This window comes from Marmota flaviventris, chromosome 14, assembly GCF_047511675.1.
Source record: "Marmota flaviventris isolate mMarFla1 chromosome 14, mMarFla1.hap1, whole genome shotgun sequence".
Classification (NCBI taxonomy): domain Eukaryota; kingdom Metazoa; phylum Chordata; class Mammalia; order Rodentia; family Sciuridae; genus Marmota; species Marmota flaviventris.
This window is the reverse complement of record NC_092511.1, coordinates 10,747,018-10,773,006: the sequence shown is the minus strand read 5'-3', so window position 1 is coordinate 10,773,006 and position 25,989 is coordinate 10,747,018. Positions and strand designations below refer to the sequence as shown.

The window sequence follows — 25,989 nt, the reverse complement described above, 5'->3', positions numbered from 1 at the left end:
GAGTATAAATTGCATTAGAACATTTTTCACAAATTCTAGCTAGATAAGATTAATAATTATATGAAGGATTGTTTTTGGAAAAGTCTTAGTCTTAATCACTGCTGATTATCTCATGCAGAGAGGGAGTGCATTTCACCATTGATAACATAGACACTGCTGCCATTGGAGAGGTGAATGTGCAGCGTTGTATTTGGGAAATACGAGTATCAGTAATTGAGTTGACCTGAGTTTTTCATTTTGTGTCTCGGTTTCTTCAACATGAGAAAATCCTTTCTATAAGCTCAGATTGGTTATTTGAAGAGGAATGAGGAGATAACTTGTCCATAGAACTACATTGTCTTGGTAGGAATGAAAATCTTCAGGTTTGATTTCAGGTCCTTACTAATCTCTGTAGACTGACTTTTGATTACAGGGGCACTGGGTTCTACAGAGGGAGGGAAGTGGACTATCTCCTGTGGTCTATTTTTATTTATGTGCTGGCTGACCATTCTAGAATATGCTAAAGGTCAGTAGACATGTAAGACTCAGAAGAATCTTGGTTCTTAGTAATTTTTAGCTGAATGATTGTTAAATAGAACACAACTGATTTTTCTTGATGGGGAATAAAAGAATTGTGATGGAGTGTTTTGGTCAGTTTCATTAGTTTGATCCTTTTTTGGCTAACACTTAAAAATATTAACTTGGAAATCACTTTGACACCTTGACTCCTATTCTGGGAGATTCTTTCATAGGATGGGCTAGTTCTTGTCATAGCCACATTTAAGTAAGCTTTTTGAAGACTATAAATTCTTAAAATCTGTTCAGGTGAATCTTTTTGGTTAACTTGATATGTAGTGAATTTGATATAAAGGTTTTTTTACTCAGATTTTTTGTTTTTGCTTTTTTGAAGTACTCTAAGAACTACTTGAGTCTCTGCAGAGATTTCTGGAAATGTAATCTGAAGAAGTTAGCTTGGCTGGATTGAATTTCTTATGCTATGAATGATGCTGGCTATTGTGGTTTACATTGAGAATGGAAAGACAAATGAAGACTATTGAATAACCTTTATCTTATTTATCAGTTATCATTCTTACAATTTTTTTTTCACTTGATTTTTTTTTTTTGTGTGTGTGTGGAATAGAATGTGCCCTGGATTAAGAGATAGGGTCTTGAATTCTTTTTTGGTTGTATTGATAATTGTGGAACTGTTAAACCAGGACGACACAAAAGACCACCAATAAAATTTAAATCAAATTAAAGCAAGCTTGTAATTCCGACCAGCCGGGACTGTTCCTCTTCCGAAATCCGTGTAATAGAGGACGGTACTCAGCTATCTAGGAGCGCAGTTTTATAGCACAAATTTGCAAAAAAGTAGGGTGTCTTGAACTTAGATAACAGGATTTTGACATGCATAATACAAGGGCAGGTAGTAGGTTAATGGTCTAAATGGTTCAGCACTTAGGGAATAAATTTAGATTCCCAGAATCAGAAATTATGAGGCGCCACTAAGGTTTCAGAGGGTGGTTATCCGGTCAGGGAAAACCAGGCATGGGTGAGTTCAAGGCATGGGCAGGCATTCCAAGCAATATTAGAAATCGCAGTAGTTTATGGTAAAATAGAAATTGACTTTCATGACTTTGATGAGATGGCTCCCAATCTTAAAATGGAATTGGGCTGGGTTCATCAGAACCATAATCAGTTACTTTCTTGGTATTGCACTGAGGACAGAGAAAAGGTGACTTTTTGGCAAGCTTTGCAAGCACCAAGCATGCCCAGAGGAAGCTACAAGGTAGCATTTAACAGGAAAATCATGGTGGGAATTTGGTAGTAGGCATAGTAGGAGCCATGGTCAGGGGTACCTACCTGGCCCACAGTAGTTAGCAGGCTTCAACAGAAAGTGGGCTTTGTTTCAGAGACAAGACTTTTCCTGGGGACATGACTTCAAAAAATTAAACTGCTAATATTGGCTGAAAAGTGGGGTTTAGTTTTAGAAACTGGATAGTCATGGAAACCTTTAATTCTGGCTTAAATAAGTAGACTGTACAGAGGTGGTGAACATGGTTTTGTAGTGGAGTTGTTTAAATGTATCCCAGGGTTTTAGACGAAATTAAGTCTTCAGATGATTGTTGGCATTAGCTATGGGTTGAGGGAAGGTGCCGCTAGGCAAGGACTTCCAAGAAATTTAACGTATTCCTTAGTGCTTTTTTTGACATTCTGTTTGTTAGGTCAGTGGTTCTTAACAGATGATTCTGCTGTCCATTCCCTATTGATGAATTCGAAAAGAAGAAAGCATAACTGGCCTCATTCCCAAAGGCTGTCCTGGAATTTTTTTTTTTTTGTTAAAAGGCTCTCTAGGTGGGCTGGGGATGTGGTTCAAGCGGTAGCGCGCTCGCCTGGCATGCGTGCAGCCCGGGTTCGATCCTCAGCACCACATACAAAGATAAGTGCCGAAAAGTAAAAAATATTAAAATTTTTTTTTTTTTAAAAAAAGCTCTCTAGGTGATTCTTGCTGTAGAAGGTCTGCCTTTGAAAGGCCTGTGTGGCATTTCGCACTCCTGTCAGTTTGGAATCCCCATCCTTACCTTAGTAGCCAAGAAATCCCTCCATTTGAGGTGTTCTTATTATCCCGCTTAATGTTTCCCAAGGTGTGACAGGCATACACATGGTGGCTTTAGGTATACTGTGATAAATGTTAAATTTTCCTTTGTCTTAAAAAAAAAAACTACTACAGAGAGTAGTGCTTTGGTAAAACTAAATTGAAGTTTGATTTTTAAATGAAGACAGGAAAAGATATTAACAGCTTTTGTATGTCAAATCATTTGAAAGGGTATGCTAGTGTCTGTAGTTTTGGTTATGTTTCTTTTTTACCTAATTATCCTTTATTAGTATTCATTGCTAGTATATAGAAATATAACTGTATATATTGATCTTTAATCTCCCACTACCTTGATGAACTTAGTTACTAATTCTAGTGGAATCCTTCAGTCATTTTTTATGTTCTTATAGGAACTTATTCAACTTATGCTTTTTAAACCACTTAAATGCACACGTTTCTCACATTTGAATCCCAGAAGTCACTCCTGGGCTGTAGAGCTAAACACATGTTTACTTAGCATCTTTCTTGAATGGCTCAAAAGTACCTCACCCTCATTAGTCTATCTTCATCATTTTTTTCTTCAGACCTGCTTTTCCTGTGTTTCCAAATCTCAATGTATTTACATGAGGCCCAAACCTGAGGTTTACTTTAGATAACTCAGCTTGTTCTTAACTTCTTTTAGCCTTGTTTTTTTTTCCCTCAAATCTGTTTCCTCAAATAGTAGTGATAAAACATCAAAATCTCATACTGTCTCAGAAGGCTTTTCTAAGAGGAAAGTTTATAGCACCAAGTTCCTACATGTAACATTAGATTTGGTATCTATTTTTAATCTCAAGTCTGTAGAGAAAGAACAAATACCAATATGAGTAGAAGATAAAAAAAGGCAGTGCAATTTCTGATTTTATTTCCTAATATTCAAAGGACCAATGAAACAAAGAGCTGGTTCTTTGAAAAGGTAAATAAGATCGATTAAATCCTTAAGCAAACTGAAATCCATATCGGCAAAATTGGAGATGGAAAAGGAGATCACCAGATACACTACTAAAATCCAGAATCATTAGAAACAAGTTTGAAAAATTGTACTCCAATAAGCTACAAAATTTCAAAGATATTGATAGATTTCTGATATGACCTACTCAAATCGAACCATGAGGATATAGAAAACTTTTCACTATCACGTAATGAAATTGAAGCAGCAATTAAGTCTTGCAACAAAGAAGTCTAGGACCAGATGGATTCTCAGCTGAGTTCTACCAGATCTTTAAAGAACTTCAAATTATTCCATCAAATAGAAAAGGAATGAACTTTGCCAAATCATTCTGTGGAGCCAGTAGTAGTCTGATACGTCTATCTGGTTCTGTTATCAACGAAAATTTCAGAGCAATATCCCTGATCAGACGCAAAAATTCTTAATGTGTTTTTAGATGTTTATGAATATTTTAAGGACCAGGCGTGGTGGCACATGCTTGTAATCCCAGTGTCTCCAGAGTCTGAGGCAGGAAGATTGCAAGTTCAAAGCCAGCCTTAGCAACTTAGTCCTTAAACAACTTAGCAAGACCTGGCCAGTCTTTTTTTTTTTTTTTTTAGACTGGAGATGGTAGTGCCTTGCTTCCAGCTGCTTTCCTGTGTCACCTCTTCCATAATGTTCTGCCTCACCTCGAGTCCCAAGCAACAGAATTGGGCGTCTATGGAGTGAGACCTCTGAAACTTTGAACACTTGTCCTCTAAAACTGTTCTTGTCAGGCCTTTGTTCACAGTAATGAAAAAGCTGACTAAAACACACTGGAATGTCAATTTCAGGAGGGCAGGAACTTTATCTGTTATTTATGGCTCTGTTCTCTGCATACAGAAGAGGACCTGCTCAAACATTTTTGAGTCAATGAAAGTCTGACTTTGGACGAATTAAAATCTAAGAGCCTGGGGGAGAAACTTGAAGTTATAAAACAGATTTGTTCAAACTTTTCTTGGCTTAAATTAGTCTTAACCCACAACATTATAAACTTCATGAGGGCAGGGAAATGTTGGCTCTCTTGTATAGCATTATATTACCTTCTCGTGTTGGCACAGTACCTTGCAAAACTTAAACACTCCCTAACTTCAAGAAATCAATTATACATTGATCTAAGATTTTAACTGAAAATCAGCCTTTATTGTTCACCAGATGCTTATATATGCTAAATCTCAGTCATCACAGTTCTGTGACATGGTATCACAACTGCTGTTGTGTGTATGGAGAAACTGAAGTTCCCAAAGGCTTATGAAACTATGATGGTGTATTAGGTGGTAAACTCATGTCGTTGACTCTATGCCTAGGGAGCTTTTCTCTGAAAGTGGCTGACACCTGTAGACTGTTAGCCCAGTCTGTTTCCAAGAATAGATTTTGCATTTTTTAGACATTTGAAAAACAACTCACACATTTTATGACACATGAAAACTATACGAAATTCAAATCTCAGTACCCTTAAAGTTTTTAGGAACATAGCCACACTTAAAAAAAATGCTGTGTGTTTTTATTTATACCATAAATGAATAGTTTTTAAAGAGGTGGGGTGGCTCACAAAGCTTGAAATATTTATGACCTGTTTTTGAGAACTCATCTGCTGATCCCAAGTCTATGCCATCTCAGAATAAGTGATTTAGCTCTGCTTAGGTGGCGCAAAGAAAGGAGTAATGAACTTTCATTTTTTTCCATACTTTTTGATTCAAATTCTAAATTTTAAGGAATTGATAGCCAGGCACTACTCAATTTTAAGTGTACTGAATGCTCAATTATCAAGTTGCCAGGAAAATGTTTTGTTTATTCAACTAAGGAGTCCAAAAAAAAATTTCCCTTGTTTTAATAATTATTCATTTAATTAACTTTCTATGATCATCCATAAGCACATATTGATTAAATAGTTAAATGCTTCATAATTTGACTCCTTAATGAAATGTCTTCTAGATCTCATAATATATTCAAGGGTGCTATGAAGCAGCAGATCTCAAAGCATGGTGCTTGAAGATCACTGTGGATGCTATAGAAATTCAGAGGCTTTGATTCCACCCTCTGCTTACCGAATCAGGCGCTAGAGGAGTGGCCCAGAGGTTTATGTTCAGCCTGGTGATTCCAGAATGGCTACGTAAAGGGTCATGGTATTATTCTTATTCTTTAATAAATTTAAGTAGAATTTTAAAATGTCAAACTGGCTGGACTTTTATGTAGTAAAGAATGTTTACGATATACTAAAATGAACTAGGAATATTTGCTTTTCCAAAAGAGAATGGCTTCTAGCTCTGAGATATTAGATAACATTTGAGCTCTTACTTTGACCAATCTGGTGTTTAAGCTTTTTTCCTCTCCTTTGTGGTGGTGGGGATCTAACCCAGGGTCTCACACATGCCAGGCGAGTGCTGTATCACAGAGCCATAACCCAACTCCCAAATTTGGGGACCTGGAGTATGTTTTCCCTTCATTTTTTTTCCTATTGTATGACCTAAGCATGCTGGTCATTGGATAGAACATACAGAAATTATTTTGAACTTACTTCCTTGGTTTGAAGGAGTTTTAAGCCACTAGATGGCAGATTCTTTCAACAGTTATTAAATTGAAAAGTCTTAATAATTGACTCCAAGAAAAGTTAGGAATAATTTTAGTGTAACTTTCATTCTGTTACTGTAACATGCTTAGGGACTTGCATCCTGTCTGTACTTTTCTCAGCTTTGACCACCTATGTGTTACTGTCTCCTGTTCTTCTCTGGTCTCTGCCTTTATTCTGGATCTTTTAATTCACTTGTGTGCATGCGTGTTCGTTCTTCATCAGTTTATTCTTGTTCCTTGATACCTATGTTCCTGCTTTGAGTTTTGGATTTGTAGAGTATCAGCACTAAAATGGACTTCATCTATCATTTGGTTCAGTTCCTTCATTTCTTGGATGGGAAAGGTGAAGTCTAGAGAGGTTAAGCCAAGGACAAGGATTGTCTTCCTTATCTTTGTGTAGCTATATTTCTTTTCACATAGTGCCCAGATAAATGCTACTTGAGTGGAACATCAGTAATAAATGTTTTAAAGGATACAAAGATGAACTGGACACAGTCCCTTCCTCAAAATGGCTCCAAGTTTAGATAGGGATAAGTAGCTGTTATATCAAAAAAGACAGAACATAAATGCCCAGAAAATGAGCAAGGTGTTTGTGTTGCAAAGGACCTGTCTGAACTTTCTGTTCTGTTGCTGCTGCTTCATATAGACATAAATTAAAACAACTGCTAGAGAATCAATTAAATTCTCTACACTAAAGTACATGATATGTGGGAATTAACAAAAGTGTTTCTTATACTCTCCGAACACCATTTATTGCCTCAGCTCTTGTTCCTGTTCTCTTGGCTTAGTGTTTCTTACTTCACCTTTTGTCTGGGAAATTGTTTAACGAGTGAACCCTTCGCTAGTGCTTCCCTGTGAAGCCTTTCTTGACTTCTTCCATGCACTTAATATGCCTTGCAGGCTATTTTTGTACATACTACAGAGGTTGCTGCAGAGGTCCTATACAGCTGTGGTCAGTGGTTCCTAGTTAGTTCACCTATAATGAGCCAGGCTCATGTTCATTCCCGTGTGAGTATATGTCAAAGACTCTGCCCCCTGAGCAGCATGCCACTTGAAACTGGTGAACTATGGAAGATGAGAGTTACATTGAAAACTGATTCCAAGGAGAATCAGAAATGATCTATTAGGGCATTTCTTCAATTTCTTCATGGCTTTGTACATAGTTGGTGTACAGTAATTACTAAGGGAGGGAAAGAAATGTCTCAAGATTATAGTTAATTTTTTTTAAAGATATTGCAACTTGTTACCCCTCATTTCTAGACTTATAACATTTCTTGCTGTTTTCCAGGTTGAAGATTTTAGGGAAAGATAATTACTTTGCTTCCTGTTTTGTTTGTTATCGGTAGATAGTTTTGTTACTTCCTACATATCATGTACTTTAGTATAGAGAGTTTAATTGATACTCTAGAAATTGTTTTGTCTATCTGATGATTAAGAATAGAAATAATTATACGAGCATGGTGGTGTATACTTATAATCCCAGCAACTCAGGAGGTTGAGGCAGGAGGATTGCAAGTTTTTAAAGCAGCCTCAGTAACTTAGTGAGGCCCCATGTAACTTAGTAGGATGCTATCTCAAAATAAAAATAGGGGCTAGAGATATCACTTAGTGGTTAAGTGACCCTGGGTTCAATACCCTGTTATTCACCCCCCTCAAATTGCCTCACTCAACATGTGATTCTGAAATTTAGCACTTTAATATTCAGTATAGTTGAAAATGTAATATATATTCTGGTGGAAGAACTTAATGCAGTAGCAAATTCACAGTATGAATTGCTTTCTTATTGTGTTTCTGCACTTAATTTCTACCAAAATCTGTCAGTTATTTCAGTAGTAAGCCAGAAAATGCTTAAGGTTTAACCATTAATGTATAAACAACCTCCAAATGTCACAGCAAAATATATGCTAATTTCCTTTTTTTTGTATTTGGCTAGACTTGTGGGTTGATACAGTGTTAAAGCCAACTTATTAAATTTTTGTCTTCTGGACATCATTAACTTCAGAAGTTTACGTACCTAATGTGAGACACAGCATTTCTAATTCTTTTTTGAAATTAAAAAAATAATATATACCTAAGTACTTACTACATAAAATTTACAATTTTTTTTACCTCATCTGTGTGTGCATCTAGGTGGATTCACACATGAAGATCTATAAATGAGAGATAAAAGTACAATTTTCTGCTCCATTCCTTTGTCTTGGTCTTCTCTACAGGTAGCTATGATGATTTTGATGTGTGACCTTTCAATTAGTTACATTTGCCATCTTTACACTGTAAATGCAATCTAGTTGTTCATAAACATTGTTATTGTTCTAAACATCTTCATTCTCAATGCAAACTCATTAGTAGTGTATTAAGAGTTGCATTGTCCCTAAACATTCTACAGGATAGTTGGTGTAGCTCTTTGTTATGTTAATCTGTATTATTGTCCTTTGGATTTCTCCTTATTCTTCATTTTTCTTTTGAACTGATGGAAGATTTTATAAATTCTCCCTAACATGCTATTTTATGTGTTATGGATAATTTCTCCTGGATATGATTTGTTATTTGTTATAGATTGAGGTGACAGCATTGAAAGGCTGATTAAAAGAGATCCCCATCTTTTCTCTTGCCAGGTTAATATGGTTAATTTTTAATGCAGTCAATTTCAAGGAGAATGTCTTAATGATGCAAGGGCAGGAAAATATTTCTAGGTCAGAGTGCACAAAGGCTAGCTCAGCAAGGGAAAGACTGATCAGTGGGGACTGAGTTGACATTCTCTCAGGCGAATCTTATGTTTGCCTAATTTCATTAAATTGGTTTGTTCAGTTCTGTAAAATATTCGCATAGGATTTTATTTGAAACTGCTTGAGATTTCCATTAAGAGGAACTGTCAGCCTGAAGGTATCGACAGTCCAAAGGAGAAGGCGTTCTCTTGTGTCTTCACTCATGTCCTCATACGTCTCACAAGCACTTTCTTGATGCTCTTCTTATGGCATTCTTGGCTAAACATTTTCTGGTGCCCTCTTTAATGATGACTCTCGCCTCCTTCTACCCCCGTTGCTGTGCTCCTTTGCTTTCCATCTCATTTGCTGAAACCTGGCAAGAGAAAAGATGGGGGTCTCTTTTAACCAGCCTTTCAATGCTGTGACCAAAATACCTGACAAGAACAACTTAGAAGAAGGCAAGTTTATTTGGGGCTCGTAGTTTCAGAGGCCACAGTTCAGATGGCCAACTCCATTGTTCTTGGCCCCAGATGAGGCAGCACATCATGGGGGAGGGGCCTAGCAAAGGAAAGCTGCTCTGCTCATGGCAGGATCAGGAAATAGATGGGGTTAAAGGGCCACAGGGAAGATGCAGCCTTCCAGGGCACAGTCTCAGTGACTCACCTCTAGCCAGGTCCCCCTGTCTACAGTTAACACCCAGCCTATTCATAATGGGATGGACCGATTAGGTCATAGTTCTAATCCAATCACATTCCTGCATTGAAACAGGCACTTTTTTGGGGGGTGGGGGTGGGGAGGAACACTTCATATCCAAACCAAACCATGACAGTCTCTATAGTACCTTCACTCTGTGCTGCTTAAGGAGAAAGTTGGAGACTGAACTTTTCAGTCACTTGTGAAACATCTATTGAGTATATTGTGTTGGGCCTGAGAAGCCTGTCTTATTTCCATTGTCTGACTTGATGTAAATTGCATAGTTTTACCGATGGAACTTAATTCTTCACTGGCCACTGCGTTGTTGCCCTGGAAGCCTCTTATAAACACTGCGAACACGTTGGAGAACGTTTATTTGCTTGGCCAAGCATCACGGCTAGCCTGCTTTTATTAATCATTTGTAAGTTAGCTTTAGCCAACATTATGAATCTTGAAAACAAATGGATTAAATTGATGCCTTGAATTGAGGTTGATCTTCCATGGCATGTATAACTTAAGCCCGTTTCAGTCTACTGAAGGATTTTCTTATCACCTACCAGTTGTCATCTATGCCACTTAATTCCATGCTTCCCCTGGCTCTTTGCTCTTTGCCCTCTTAGCTTTGGAATGCAGGGCGCATATATTGCTCATCTGTTATTGCACACAGTAGTTAATAGTTACTTGTTCTGTGCGTGTGTGGAGTCATTTCAGTGTCCTTCCCTTGAAACATGTGAACAGTCAAGCCTGCTTGCATATGTGCACATGTGCATTCTTCTAATGCATGTGGAATGCTGAAGTGCTGATGTCCCAACGCTGCCCTCTCAGTGGAGAACAACACATGATTAGGGTCATCATTCTGCTTGCTTTTCCACTTATTCTTCAGTCTGGTATGAATGGAGGAAAGGGTTTTAGATGTGAGTTGTCCCCCAAAAGCTCACGTGAGACAATGTAAGATAATTCAGAGGAAAAATGATTGGGTTGTGAGAATCTTAACCCAGTCGGTAAATTTATCCCGTGATGGGGATTAACTGAGGGGTAACTGAAGTAGTAGAGTGTGGGTGGAGGAGGTGGGAACTAGGGCATAGTCTCTTTGTGTATATTTGTATGTGGGTGGAGTTTCTCTGCTTCTTGGTCACCATGATGTGAGCTGCTGCCCTCTGCCACACACTCTACCAAGATGTTCAGTCTCATCTTGAACCCTGAGAAATGGAGCCACCTTTTTATGGACTAAGACCTCTGAAACCATGAGTCCTCAAACTTTTTCTCCCCTATAGTTGTTCTGGTCAGATCCTGTAGTCATAGCAGTGAAAAAGCTGACTAAGATAAAAATAGTGGGAAGCAGGTACTGAATCTCTTCTGTTCTCAGTGAGCTTATCTGTAGTAGCCAATTTAATCTATGCACAGTCATTTGTCAAAATTCATGGAGAGGAAGTATCTTCCAGGACCAAGACCAGGAGATAAGGGATTTGAATTCTTACCCCTCTAACTCCTTCAGTAGTCAATAAGAGTTTCATATTTTGTTGTTATAAATACAATTAATATAATAGAAATTATGTATTGAATACATTAAAATACTCAACATAGTATACATATTTTTAATATATATGTTGCAATTGATCAGAGAGGGTACTTATTTCAGTTATCAAAGACTTGTTTCATTATGGCCTTTTGGGGGGATTTGTTGAGTATTCTTAGTGGTGGGTTTTTTTTTGGTACCAGAGATTGAACTCGGGGCACTGAACCACTGAGCTGCATCCCCAGCCCTATTTTATTTATAGACAGGGTCTCACTGCGTTGCTTAGTGCCTCGCCATTGCTGAGGCTGGCTTTGAATTTGCGATCCTCCTGTCTTGGCCTCCTGAGCCGCTGAGATTATAGGTGTGTGCCACCATGCCCATCCCTTAGTGTAATTTTTATAAGTTACTGGTTTTTAAAGCTGTTTTATAAAGTGTATTTTTTCCTTTGAAAAATATTATGATTAAATTGGAACTATAAATATTCAGAGTTACTTGTTTTCTATTCAGAGTTTATCCTAGTAACTGGACTTCTGGGAAAAATTTCTTTATGGAAAATTTGAAGCACATACAAATAGAGTAGGATTCTTGTAAAGCTCTAGACTTACCATTGAATTTTCAGCCGCTCATGGCCTGTCTCATTTCATCTTCATCCCAGATATCCCTTCACCTGAACTATTTTGAAGTAAATCCTGGACAACATGTTTTATTTGTAAACACTTCAGTATTTCTACAAAATAAGAACTCTACCGAATGATACCATTATTATATTCAGAGAAAAATAATTGCCTATATCTTCAGATACCAGCCTGTGCTTGCTGAGATGACTGATCTCTGCTTTCTGTTTTCCCTCTCTTCTGCTTTCTTGCTGTATGAGTTCTTAAGAAACCACATCATTGATTCTTGTATGTTTCTAACTTCTAGATTGTCATGTCTTTTTAGTGTTGTTCACGACATTTTTCTTCATCTGTTTTGTCTAAATTGGTACTTAGGTTAGAGGGATAGTATAATTTCATCTGTACTAGATAAAATTGGGGAAATAACTTTATTGTAGCAGTCATCTATTTGAACAGAATGAGTGCTATGGCCAAGTAATACTTGTACTATTAGCTTGACTTTGGATCAAAATCTTTTGTCCGTGGGAACAGGTTAATTGTTTTTGTGCTAAGGAATTGCCTAGGTTAGAAACAACCTAAACAGGTTGTTTCAAGCTGTCATCTCATAATTTGCTATTTTCCATTTGCTGGGGTAAAGTTGTAAGAGCTCTACATAATAAAATAGGAAGAAAGCTATAAGTGAAGGCTCAAGTTGTGTTTCTGTGATTAAAGTTCATTTAAATGACTTCATGGATTTTGAGTTCTGCAAAAAGTCTTGGCTATTTAAATTCCATTGTTAGTCAGCTCAGTTTATATAATGTTAATCCAGTAACATCTTCTAACTTTTAGTATATGTTAAGCTGTTTGCCGTGTTGGTAACTTGTCTCCAGTTGTTGACTGGTTCACGGAAAAGTACACCAATCATAATGTGCAGTCTTCTAAAGAGTCGTTGCCACATGGCTCTTTGCCTCAAGAACTCACAGCTGTCATTTCTTTTGGATGTGTTGAAGTTGTGCCCTCAGTGCATCACGTATGTTGCTGTCATTTAATACGTGTATCTATATGAAGCCACACAACTGTTAATGCTTGCTGCTGGCGAGGTGTGATGGAAGTTTATAAAATACTCACACATGCAGATATGAAGGTAAAGCTGGGATCAGGTGGAGTGCTGCTCTCTGATGGAGAAGCATACTTAAATAGTTACGATATCTGGGCTGGGGGTATAGCTCAGTTGGCAGAGTGCTTGCCTTGCCTTGCATGCACAAGGTCCTGGGTTCAATCCCTAGTGCAAAAAAAAAAAAGTTACACCAGCAATCTTTATTTACATGTCTCATTATCAGGTTAAAGACAATGCAAGCATTATTCTTTGTACTCATGAAACTTACAGAACTAGAAGCAGCTATGCAGCTTTTCCATAGTTGCAATGTACAATGTTCTTTGTGCAGTACTCAAGGAGGTCCATTGTTTAAAGTTACTATTAAGTGGGCAAGAGTATCAGAACTGGTGAACCACTGGTTGTCTTGCATGAGAATTTCTTTATCCCTGGGAGCTATGTGCATGAGATCAAGGCCTAAGCTGACAAAACTCTTGCAGGGAGACTCCTCTGGCAGTTGGTCACTATAGCAGCTAGGCATCCTGTGGCCTGTGTACCGGGAACATTCCCAGGTAGCAGGCATGCCACAGCTATGAGGTCTCATTGTAGACTCCCAATCTCAGTTACTGCTCTGCCACTCTGTCATCACTCTACAAATGCTTACTGTTAGGACACAGGCAGTTTCTCCAATGTGCTGTTGCCAGCCTTAAGACATCTTTTCCCTTCCTTTCTCAGGTACCATCTGATTTCAGGTGCTTGAATGTATAGGCTTTCCTTCTCAAGTGAAAGGGACAGTCCAATTGGTTTTCTTTTCATTGTTTTGTCTGAAAGTTTCTAAACTTAACTAAATTATTATATATTTTCTTTGCAGAAGCTTTTTTGTACTTGGTATTTTTCTGTTATGTTGTTCATATTTGCAGTTCATCAATTCCATTTGTCTCATGTTTAGACTTCTTCTGGTTGGTGGATGTGAGACTGCAGACATGGGCCCAACAACAGCAGCTGGCTGTGGCCTTTCTGCATGGAGAGTTCTTTCGGGATCACCTTATTACAAGCAGGTCACTGATGGTGGAGATAGGGTCACCACGGTAAGCATTAGTTACAGCCTTTTACTTTTCTAATTGTTCTTACACAAATAAGCCCTTTTTATGATTTAATGGAAGAAATAATTTCCTCTGAAATGAGGAAGGTTAATTAGTGCTAATTCAATTTCAGTTCTTTCAGATATCAAGTTGAACAGAGTGTATTGAATTTTTTCTGGTTTTATTTAGTAATATTTTCAGAGATTAGAAAAACAACCTAAGAGTAGTCTGATTACTTATATTTGCCTTTTTAGACATTAAAAATTATCAAGCACCTTTTATGTTATGGCAACTATGTGGAATGCTTTTGCATGTATTAGCTTACCTACGTAACTCTTTGAAGAAAACTGTAGTTAAGTAGCCCTGGGCTACTTAGCTAGCAAGTGGTAAAATCAGAATAGAAACTTCAGAAGTTCACCAGTCCGTTTTCTTAACTGCCATGCCGTGCTTCCTTTCAATATTATTCCTTTTTCTATGAATTATTTGTTATTTATAATTAATTGGGCTTCTGTTTTGCGTCAGACACCCTTTGGGGTAGTTAGCTTTCTGTTGCTGCAAAAAAAAAAAAAAACAAAAAAAACTGATAAACAACTTACAAGGAGGAAAAACTTATTTTGGCTCAGTTTCAGAGGTTTTACACGATGGTGGCTTGTCCCTGTTAGGGCAGTAAGTCATGGTGGGAACACATGGTGAAGAGGCTACTCATCTCATGGCCCATCGGGAAGTGAGAGGAGAGGCCAGTGTCCCAATAGCCCCTTCGAGCGTACACTCCCCAGACTTCCTTTTACTGGGTCCTACCTCCAAAACGTTCCACTGCCATGAGCTGGGGACCAAACCTTTAGTGGTCCTTTGGAAGACATTCAAGTCCTAGATGATAGTACTCTCATAGGCTATAGTAGTAATAGGCTAGGCTGTATTGTGATGATTTAGATAATCCTGTCAAGAAGCAGACCTTGGAAGATGGAAAGATCTACCTTACTCTTGGATAGGCAGAACTAATATTATCAAAATGACCATACTACCAAAAGCACTATATAGATTGAATGCAATTCCAATTAAAATCCTAATGACATTCCTCATAAAAAAATAGAAAAAGCAGTCATGAAATTCATCTGGAAAAATAAAAGACCCAGAATAGCTAAAGGAATCCTTAGCAGGAAGAGTGAAGCAGGTGGCAACACTATACCAGATCTTAAACTATTCTATGGAGCAATAGTAATAAAAACAGCATGGTAGTGGCATAAAAACAGACTGGTAGAACAATTATACTGAATAGAGGACACAGATACTAATCCACAAAATTATAATTATATTAGGCAAAGGCACCAAAAACATGCATTGGAAAGATAGCTTCTTGAACAAATGGTGCTGGGAAAACTGGAAATGAAATTAAACCCCTCCCGCCCTGCACAAAACTCAAAATGGATCAAGGAAGGACCTAGGAATAAAATCGGCGACCCTGCGTCTAATAGAAGAAAAAGTAGGCCCTAATCTCCATGTGGAAGTAGGCCCCAACTTCCTTAAGACTCCTTTAGTGCAAGAATTAAAATCAAGAATGAATAAATGGGATGGATTCAAACTAAAAAGTTTCTCCTTAGCAAAAGAAACAATCTGTGAGGTAAATAGTCTACATCTTGGGAGCAAATTTTAACCCCTCACACATCAGATACAGCACTAATCTTCAGGGTATATAAAGAACTCAAAAAGCTAAACACTAATAAAACAAGCCAGTCAATAAATGGGCCAAGGATTCTCAGAAGATAATATATAATCAACAAATAGATGAAAAAATGTTCATAATTACTAGCAATTAGTGTAGTTTTGATTTGTATTTCTCTAAGATTTCATCTCTAGTCAGAATGGCAGCTATTATGAAGACGAGTGTTGGCGATGATGTGGGGGGAAAAGGTACACTCATAAGCTGCTGATGGGACTGCAAATTTGTGCAGCCAATATGAAAAGCATTATGGACATTGCTTGGAAAATTGAGAATGGAACCACCATTTGACCCAGCTATTCCTCTCCCTCAGTCTATACCCAAAGGACTTAAAAACAGCATGCTACAGTGACACAGCCACATCAATGTTTATAGCGGCACAATTCATAATACCTAAACTGTGGAACCAACCTAGAGGCCCTTCAGTAGATGAATAGATTAAAAAAGTGGCATTTATATACAATAGAATATTACTCAGCAATAAGAGAATAAAATAATGGCATTTGCATAATGTTAAGTGGAATTAGCCAATGTCAAAAAACTAAATGCCAAATGTTTCCTGATACAAGGTTGATTCATAGTGGGGTAGGGAGGGGGAGCATGGGAGGAATAGATAGGTTTGTCTACAGGTTATTGTTATAGTTCCTTTTGTCAGGGGACGGGGATGGGAAGGGAAGGGAGGGGACAGGGGTTAGAAATGATGGTGGAATAAGATGGACATCATTATCCGAAGAACATGTATGAAGATTCAAATGGTGTGAATATACTTTGTATATAACCAGAGATATGAAAAATTGTGCTGTACATGTATAACATGAATTGTAATGTATTCTACTGTCATACATAAATAATGAAAAGCAAACAAAAAGTCCTAAAATTTCTGTGGCTTACCACATGAAAGTTTGTTTCTTATTTGTGGCAAAGCTGTGATGAAGCTTTGCACAGTGGCAAAGCCTGATGTTGATACTGTGATTCTTCTGGACAACTTGTTCTAAATGGTGAAGAAAGGATTCTTGGAAGATAACCTCTTTTCTAGCTATAAAGGGACACCAGTAAGTACTTTTCTTTGTGTTGAGAAGGGCGAGAAGAACTAGGTGTATGGGTGAGTACTGATTGCGTTTACCATCTTGAATACCCATCTTGTAATATTACATATCTTGGGTATTTCTGAAGGCTGTATGAAAGTAAGCATTTACCACATTATTTGTTACATAGTGGGCAATTAGATCTTTTACAGATGAGGGAAGAAACAGAAATCTAAGGATGGCACAATATAAGTGAATGTGTTAGGTTGTTTATTTCAATGATGAATGTATTGTTAAAATGTTATTGACTTTAATCTTATAAAACAATGACTTGGTATTGAAAAATAAGTATTTTCGAAAAGAAATACTAGCAATTATATACTCTTTGATTAGTAACATTGTGTTTTAGCACTTGGTATATACTGAAATGTGTGAATGGGATTTAATCCAATGAAGTTGTGTTTTTGGTTTTTTAATTCATTGAACACAGGGTGTTACACATGCTAGGCAAATGGTCTACCACTAAAAGCTACATGTGTACCCTTTTAAATTTTTATTGAGGCACAATCTTGCTAAATTACTTGAGGGTCTTATAAATGGCGAGACTGACCTTGAACTTGAGATTCTCCTGCCTCAGCCTCCTGAGTTACTGTGATTACAGGTGTGCAACACTACCTCTCACTAATTTTAAATTTTTTAAAAAAGTGATTATGACTTATGGGTTTATATGGCATCAGACCTTGAATCAGTTTAGATTTGGAGATCAACTTATTTTGTACTAGGCTTTGTGCTTTGACTTCCATTTATTAACCATCTACCTATTCTACCCATTTATGCTGCCTGCTGAACCCGGGGAGCAGAGCAGTGATAAGGAGCTGAAGGCTCATGAGAGTCTAAGCACTGAAGATGGAAGAGGGGATAGGCCAGTTCTTGTGGCCCTGTTTAGCACTTCCCTCCCATATGAAATTATGTACATATCTAATTTATACTCTGATTATCCTATCAAATAAAAGTGAGGTAGGAGTCACTTATACATACTCATTATTTTTTGTGTCTAGCTTATTGTGTTTATTTCTCTGAATTAACTCATATCCATCTTCTAGTTTTATATGTAAGACGTATAAGGGCAGATCTTGTAAAGAGGTTGAGGAATTTCTCCTCTCAAATCTGCCTAAAGCAAGTATAATGTCTTAAGCTTATTTTCCAGGGGTTCAATCAAAACATAATCTTTAGGAAAGTCTGTATATAGAGGAGATAATACACAGATGTGACAAAATATAATTGGTCAACCCAGATGAAAGGGATACTGGTGCCTCATTGTACAATGCTGTAGCTATGAAATTTGACAAAATACAAAATACAGGGGGGAAAAGGTAAGTGTGGAAGATGCTAGGAGAGAGAAAGCAGGCAAAGTGTGAGTGTTTTCGTACAGCGTAGTCGGGCGTATTTGTGACAGTGCATTCCAGGAAAGGAGATGCCATGGAGTTGCGTGTTAGGAAACCATTTTTCTCCTGACTTCTTGGAGTTCTCTTGTGCTATCCCTATGCTCCTTGCTGATGCATTAGAAGCTGCTCTGCGCTATATAGTCACTGCTCATCTCTGGCCTGAGGCTTTCGTATTGAAGTCTTAAAAGAAAATAGCTTTTGCCCTGACAAAATAAGTTAGGAAAAATATTGAATTGCAAATTGAATTCCCTTCTGTATGATTAACTTCTTGAAATGTTGCAAGTGTATTTTAATTAGTGGCTTTAAAGTGTGTCTTGCAGCTAAACTGAAAATGTTCTCCACAGGTGTCACTTCCGAAAAACTTGAGGTTATTGTTATAGCTCCTTTTGTCAGGAGACGGGTATTGTTCTCATTGAAATGCCTGTTAATCTGTAAAGTTGCTGTTGTGCTGGGGTATATTGACTGAAAAATGCTGCGGGGCATGTATCCTAGGCTGCTAGGTTGTAAGAGAAACTATGAAAAATTCAGCATATGCATTGACTAGTTTCCAAACTAATGTTAGTGTCACATATGTGAGATAGTTTTACTTGCCTATCACTGCTCCAAGTGTTAGGAATATAAAGATATTAGTATAACTGTCCACAAATAAGTACAATAAGCTATAAAAGATACCAGGTCAAATTTTAATAACTAAGACCAAGGAAAAGTGCAGGCTCTAGAGTCAGAGGCTAATATTGAATTCCTGTTCATCCCTTGCCATTTCAGGCTTTGGCTAGGATCCACAGGAGAAATGTATGTGAAAGTACTTGATAAACTCAGATGCTCTACAGGGTCAAATATTATTGCCTATTTTTTTAAGTTAAAAATCTTGAAGATAAATATATAAAAATTAAGATTTACTTTTTATATGATGCTGCTGCTTTTTCAATTTACATTGTTGTAGTGGAAAGAATACAGGCTTTTTGGAATCTTGTTTACAAAAAAAAAAAAAAAAAAAAATCCTATTTTTCTGAGAAAATAGAAGCATAAGGAGAAGAGATCTTCCATGAGATTTTACCATCTGCCTGGGGCCTTACGTGTGTACTCTTTTCTCTTGTCATGGCAGGTGCTGTCCTTGCTCTAAGGCCAAGCCTTCCCTTTGTCCTCTAGATCTGCCTAGATAATTGAAGAATGTTCTCCTACACTAAGATTGCTGTCTTCTGGATTTACCAATTTACAAGATGCTTTTGTTCCTCCTGTAATAAAACTCTCCGCCCCCCTTGCCCTCCAGCCTCCGCCCCTTTTCTTTTCCTTAAAGTGTTCACATGTTGGCTCTGCTGGCTTCCAACTTAGTCCTTTCCATTTTCTCTCCAGTTGACTTAGATGGGAATTTAGCTCCATCTTTTTATTTAAAATATTCTTATTGATGTTATCAGCATCCTCCAATGTCTTGTCAGTTTTATTGTATTCTTAAATTCCTAATAGTTGCTTATATAAAAAATCAGCTTATTCTGTTTTCCTTTCCCTTTCTGCTCCGTTTTATTTGGATTATTTCTTTGTCACAATATATTCTATTTACACATACTTTGGACTCTCATTTCCACTTTAGTCTTAGATACGCATTTATGCATTTTAAAATGCTTGAAGTTAGTTTTTTCATTGAAGTTTTCCCAGTCATCTCTTGATTGAAGTTAGTCTGTAGTAGATATTTTTAGAAGGGCTCATAGCTGACTTTTTTTTAACTTCAAAATTTTTCCAGAGTTTTGATATTTTACCTTTTCTACCTATAAAATCTTGATTCACTCTTTCAAGAAACTTTAGCAATTTCTACTCTTATTTTCTTGGTATGCAGGGTTTAAATGTCTGATGTAATCAAATCATTCCCCGTTTGTATAATCCATTTTTCTTGGAGGTTTTGATTTTTTTTTTTTTGATCTGTGAAATCTAATAACTTTTCTGGAATGCTGGAGCTCATCATTCAGTGCTAATTTCCCCAGATATGTCTGCCCTTATGACTTAGAGACTCAGATCTTTTTCTATTTCTGGAAAGTTTCTTGGATTATAATTTTACATATTTTGTGCATTGGTTTCCTCTTTCAGGTTCTCTGGTAATCAGTTTTTTAGCTTTTTACTATTTCATTTCCTTTTAATTTGCATCTCCTTTTCATGTATTGTTTTCTTGCCTTTATTTAAAGCTCCTTAAGTTTTCCCAGTTGTTTCTTGATTGGATGAAGTTAATCTTCAGAGATGTTTTGAGAAGGGCTCATAGCTGATGAGTTTTTTTTTTCAAAATTTGCATACCTCTTTTAAAGATGATTTTCTTATTCCCAAATTACATAAACTGCTTGTTGTTTGCTTTTAAAAAAATATTTATTTTTAGTTAGATACAATACCTTTACTTATTTTTATGTGATGCTGAAGATTGAACCCATAGTCTTGCACGTGCGAAGCGAGTGCTCTACCGCTGAGCCACAACTCCAGCCCAGCCCCTTGTTCACTTTTACAAAAAATTTCTTGTCTAATTCTTTTCTGAGTTCTTGAGTTTCTGATTAAGGTTGTTTTCTATGCCCTCAAATGTGTGACAAAGCAGTTTTGTTCTGTTTAGAGTGTTAGGTTTAAGTTTTCTTTTGGTTTATAGTGGTTCTTCCAGAGGTAATGTACCTTTATTGATACATGTGAAATTTTGTATTCTGGTTTTCTGCAAAGTATGTGTAAATCTTTCTCTTAGTGCTTTTAAATATTAAACTGCTTTACAAGATTTCCAGCCGAGTGATGCCCTCTTTGGCTAGTGCAGCATAGTTAGATACTCTAACTGGTAGGTGTCTGTCTGGTGGAGATGGCTATGGGTCTGTGGATCTCTCTGGTTGCTTGCTGTTTCCTGGGCTTCTTTCCCCTTCACCACTCAATTGCAAAGTGTGCTTCTCCCTTTTTAACCCTTGTTCTCCTTCAGAATCTGTGTTCAGAAGATTGCTCCTTCACATCACACTGACTTAGTTCCTTCTCAGCAGTCTGACTGATGGATATGGATGGTGTTTTTTTTTTTTTTTACTGTTTTCAGACTCAGTAAATTGAACCTTGTTAGCTGTGGATTTTGACAGACTTTTGACTTTGCTAGCTTCCTTGACTGTGCCCCCCATTGGGCCCTACAGTATTTGTTTCAATCTGCCTTTGTTTGCTACCAAGCATTGGTGGTGGTTGCAGTGGGGATGAGTGGGCAGAAATAATGAAGGTGAGACAACAGGATAGGGCGATTTTTCTCATTTTATGCAGTTATTTTGAAGGTGAGTTTTCGTGTCTTAATAACCAGAGGGTGTTTTTTGTTTTTTTGAAGGATATACTGGGAGAATTGTTGCTAGGCCATTACTACTTCGGCTACTGAGAATTTCTCATCACTTTTTAATCTCAACTTAACAGTATGTTTTGCCCACCCCCTACCCCTCCCCCCCTTAACTAGGGCAAAATTCATATAGCATAAAATAAAGCATATCCATTTTAAAGTATACAATTCAGTGATAGTACATTTACTATGTTGTGAAACCATCAATACCATCTATTTTCAAGTCATTTTTACCATCCCAAAAGAAAACCTGTTATCAAACAGTTGATCCCTTTTCCCCCCTCTCCCTAGCTCCTGGAAACCACTGGCTTGCTTTTTGTCTCTATAGACTTTACCTCTTCTGAATATTTCATCAAAAAGGAATCGTACATTTATGTGATCTCAGGTAGCTGACTTCTTTAACTTATTAAAGGTTTTTAAGGTCCAACCATTACGTCATTCCTTCTTACGGCTGAATAATTGTTTTCCATAAAAAACATGTTTTTATACACTAATTAATGCATATTTGGGTTGTTTCCACTTTTCAGCTATTGTGAACAATATTTCTGAGTATTCAGGGACAGGTATTTTGAATACCTGTTTATAATTTATGCATAGACCTACAAAAGAATTGCTAGGTCATATGATAATTTTCCCTTTAACTTTGAGAAATATCAGACTTTTCCACAGTGACTATAGTACCTTGTGTTCCCACTAGTGATATATAATTGTTCCAAATTGTTGACATGCTCAATAACACTTATTTTTCAGCTTTTAAATTAGTTGTCTTTCTTGCTTTTGTAAGTATAGTTCTTAAATCTAAACACAAATTAATCTTGTGGTGTTTTTTTTTGTGCTGGGGATTGAACCCAGGGCCTTATGCATGGTAGGCAAACACTCTACCAACTGAGCTATAACTCCTGCCTCTTATATTGTTATTTTAAATATTGATTTCTAAGTGATGAATTTTTCTCCAGTATTTTAAGAGTGTAGAATGAGTTTCTTAATAAAATTTGTTGGCAGTTTTGAAATTTTCTGTAGTGGTGCTAGGATAACTGGTAATCTGGGACAGCCTCCGTTAAGAGCTTGTGGTAGATTCTAATATTTATCAATTGTATTAGACTGTTCTTTATATTTTAAGAAACCATTGGATGTTGGATATATTTTGTAAGATCTTACCAGTTGGTAGTTCCCCCCCGCCCCCTGAACCGAAAAGAATCTCACCAAGATTATTAACACCTGTTGGAGATTTTCTTAACAACTGTTAAAAAAAAAAAAAATGATTTACTGTAGATTTGTTTTTAAAAGAATCTATACAGTGACAAATTTTTTCATTAATTTTTCTTTGTGTGATGTGCATTTATTTTGTAGGTACCAAAGACACTAGGATTATTAAGGATGTTAAGTGTCAAGTTTTACAGTCGCCAGGGACAAGAACAGGTAATTAAAATTTGTTTAACCTTGTGCTTCTCATTTTCACCAGAGTACCCGTAAAGTTAAAAGTTGAGTGAACTTTGAATATTATAGATCTTCATCCGGGTGTATTCATAATTATACACTATGCAGATATATGCACTAGTAAAAACTTATGGTTATTCATTAGTATGTCTCAATCTTAACTGGAAAAAAACTTTAAAGAGAAATACAGAGAATGAGCCTAGTTTTCTTGGGATCTGAAGACAGCCTAAAGAATTCTCCTAGAAGCATACATATATATCTATGAATTTCTTCTCTCCCCCACCCCACTGGCAACACTACCTCATTTTGTTATAGAATCAGGAAGAAACATTTTTTTTCCCCCCACACTTTGGACACTGCCATGGAACATTTTACAAAAATAAAACCTTAATATACATATTGACTCACAAATACGTATACAAGTCTATGTCCCATTCTGCAGACTGCTATGTAAAATTTGAGAATGGTACCACTATTTCCATTGACTTTTGAATATATAGAGACATGAGTGACAGCATATAATTCATTTGTATCTTGAGATTTTTAAACCATATTGTCTAAATTTGTTGTAATATAAACATTTTCTTATGTTTAAAATTAAAGATTCAAGTGAAACAAGATGCTTCTGATTTCTGCTCATCAGAGAACAGTAACTCTTGCAAGAAAAGCTGAAATTTAATGTAACAGATGTCCCTTAAGTGAATTGGTGATGCTACTGAATACAGATCTAACATAATAATTTTTTTTATTATTAGTTGTTCAAATCATTACATAGCTCTTGACATATTTCATACATTTGATTCAAGTGGGTTATGAACTCCCATTCCCCCCGCCCCCCATACAGATTGCAGAATCACATTGGTTACACATCCACGTTTTTACATACTGCCATACTAGTGTCTGTTGTATTCTGCCTTTCCTATTCTCTACTATCCCCCTTCCCCTCCTCTCCCCTCCCATCTTCTCTACCCCATCTACTGTAATTCATTTCTCTCCCTTATTTTTTTCCCGCTTTTCCCTCACTTCCTCTTATATGTAATTTTGTATAACAATGAGGGTCTCCTTCCATTTCCAAGCAATTTCCCTTCTCTTTCCCTCCCACCTCTCGTCCCTGTTTAATGTTATGCTAAGTGAAGCTAGCCAATCCCTAAAAAACAAATGCCAAATGTTGTCTTTGATATAAGGAGAGCAACTAAGAACAGAGCAGGGAGGAAGAGCATGAGAAGATTAACATCTATGAATTTTTTTAAAAAAAATCTTGTGGATTTTTAAAAATTCCTTTTCACAATAGATCATTTTTTTTGGCTTCTTATAAAACTAAAAAAAAATCCTCAAGTTTGAGATTACTGTTGTTCCAAGAGATGAGAAGGAGCCACATTGACTTAGGGTTTCAGGTATCATTTATTTTACTGATTTGTTACTTAGAGAAGCATGGGTCCATGACAATTGAGTTGGACAGTTTCATTCTGAATATTAGTGATACATATCAGAATTGCTTCCAGGGGATCTTGTTATATTTACTCTCGGTGTGACTCTCAAAAGAATCTTGACCTACATGGGAGAATCAGTTCATACTCCTGTTACAGGAAGAATCAAATAGCCTGATTTTTCTACTTCTTCAATTTATTTACTGAGCCAAGGGGAGAAATGTAATAAGCATTCTGTTTCACCATTTGTATTTCATATATTTTAAGTTTTAGGTTCTGATTATTTCTCTGCCATTGACTTAAGCTAAATCATGTAGTCTGGATAGATTTGCTATTCTGTAGTGATGAGCAAAAGCTCTCACTGTTCTTTGTGTCTAGAAAGTCACTTTTTTCTTAGTCCTTTGCATATTTGAACTGTTTTCTAGTTAGCATTCATTTATTTTGTGAGGACTTTTAATGTAATGAAGCTACTCTGGTACCCCATAATAAAATCCATATTGTCTTCTATATTTTTTGGGATTTAAAAAATTTATATGTATATTCTAATCAGTTACACAGGACAGCAGAATCCTTTGATACATTATATTCAAATGGAGCAGAATTTTTCACCTTGTACATGAAGTAGAGTCGCACCATTTTGTAGTCATACATGTACCTGGGGTAGCTGTATCCATCTCATTCCACCATCTTTACTATCCCCATGCCCTGTATTTTTAATTATTTCATGAAGTTTTCTTTATTTTGTAGACATAGGCAAGGCTAAATGACTTGGCTTTTGCCTTGAAGTTCATTTTTTCTAATTTACCGTGTTGCCTCTATTGGTCTTTTCATTACCATGAAAAGGAGCATTACTTTGCCTTTCTCCCTGGATCCTTTTCTCATTGTACCTAGTATTATCTAAATAACTTTATTTTTAATAAAATTAAAATGTTCATTTAAAAGAATCTGACTGTAATTAAGCGAGAATGTGGAATTTCAGTATTCATTTATTTCGTCAGCAAGCACTTCCTCAGAGCTAGAGAATAGAAGGATGCACAAAAGGCCCCTCCTCAAGGAGCCCTTATGTGTAGTGAGACAGACTCAGACAAGGACAAGACGTGGCCTTCTGTGACCTGCCCTCTCACAAATCATACAGTGCTATTGAAGAGCAGAAGGAGCATTCAACTCTGGTGACACGTGTTCTAATGGTGAAGGGAGGAATAGTCCTCAGGCAGGAAGGGGAAGGCTGTGTAACAGAAGTAGAGTTTGGGATACTCTCAGACAACACCACTGGAACGCATCGGTTTGTTGGGATAGTGAATCCATAGGCACTTGTGTCTTGTTTTCCATGTGTATTTTATTTGGACTGATAGGTTTAGTAATGTTTAGAACAGGAATTATTTGGGGGCTTGATATTCACAGCTCTTCTCTATATCCTGTCTGGTATGTCATTCAAACTGTTTATTAATTGCCTTGGCATACCATTAGGCAGGAGTAGTCTGTTCAATCTGTAAATGACCATCTTCCTTTGATCCCATTCAACTCCTTTGAACTCCAGCTTATGTAGTCTCAACCTGTGCTATTGGTTATTCTTTCGTGATAGAACTCGACTTTTAGGATTCTCTGTGATGGAACAAAAGGAAAGCAAACTATTCCTTGTATTTTCATCCTCACTTATGAACATACTGTACTGGCATCCTTAACTGTTTGAACTTTAAGACTTTTCAAATTTAACATTCTAAACCCAGTACTTCCCAGTAAACATTATGTATCTTATTTTGTACCTACAAGTTTCTAGCCTAGAAATAC

The 25,989-nt window shown here is 36.9% G+C and overlaps 1 protein-coding gene and 1 non-coding gene across 3 annotated transcripts in view; one reads left to right on the top strand and one right to left on the bottom strand.

Moving 5' to 3' along the window:
• Nbas (NBAS subunit of NRZ tethering complex) overlaps window positions 1-25,989 on the top strand; it is a 340,725-nt gene that overhangs the window by 43,743 nt on the left and 270,993 nt on the right. For both annotated transcript variants that reach the window (XM_071601352.1, XM_071601351.1), the window contains exons 10-11: window positions 13,702-13,840; window positions 22,688-22,756. In XM_071601352.1, the coding sequence (XP_071457453.1) occupies window positions 13,702-13,840; window positions 22,688-22,756 (208 nt within the window). The remainder of the gene's footprint in view (window positions 1-13,701; window positions 13,841-22,687; window positions 22,757-25,989) is intronic.
• On the bottom strand, window positions 22,156-22,237 carry Trnag-acc (transfer RNA glycine (anticodon ACC)). The gene has a single exon. It is a non-coding gene; the product is annotated as a tRNA-Gly (tRNA).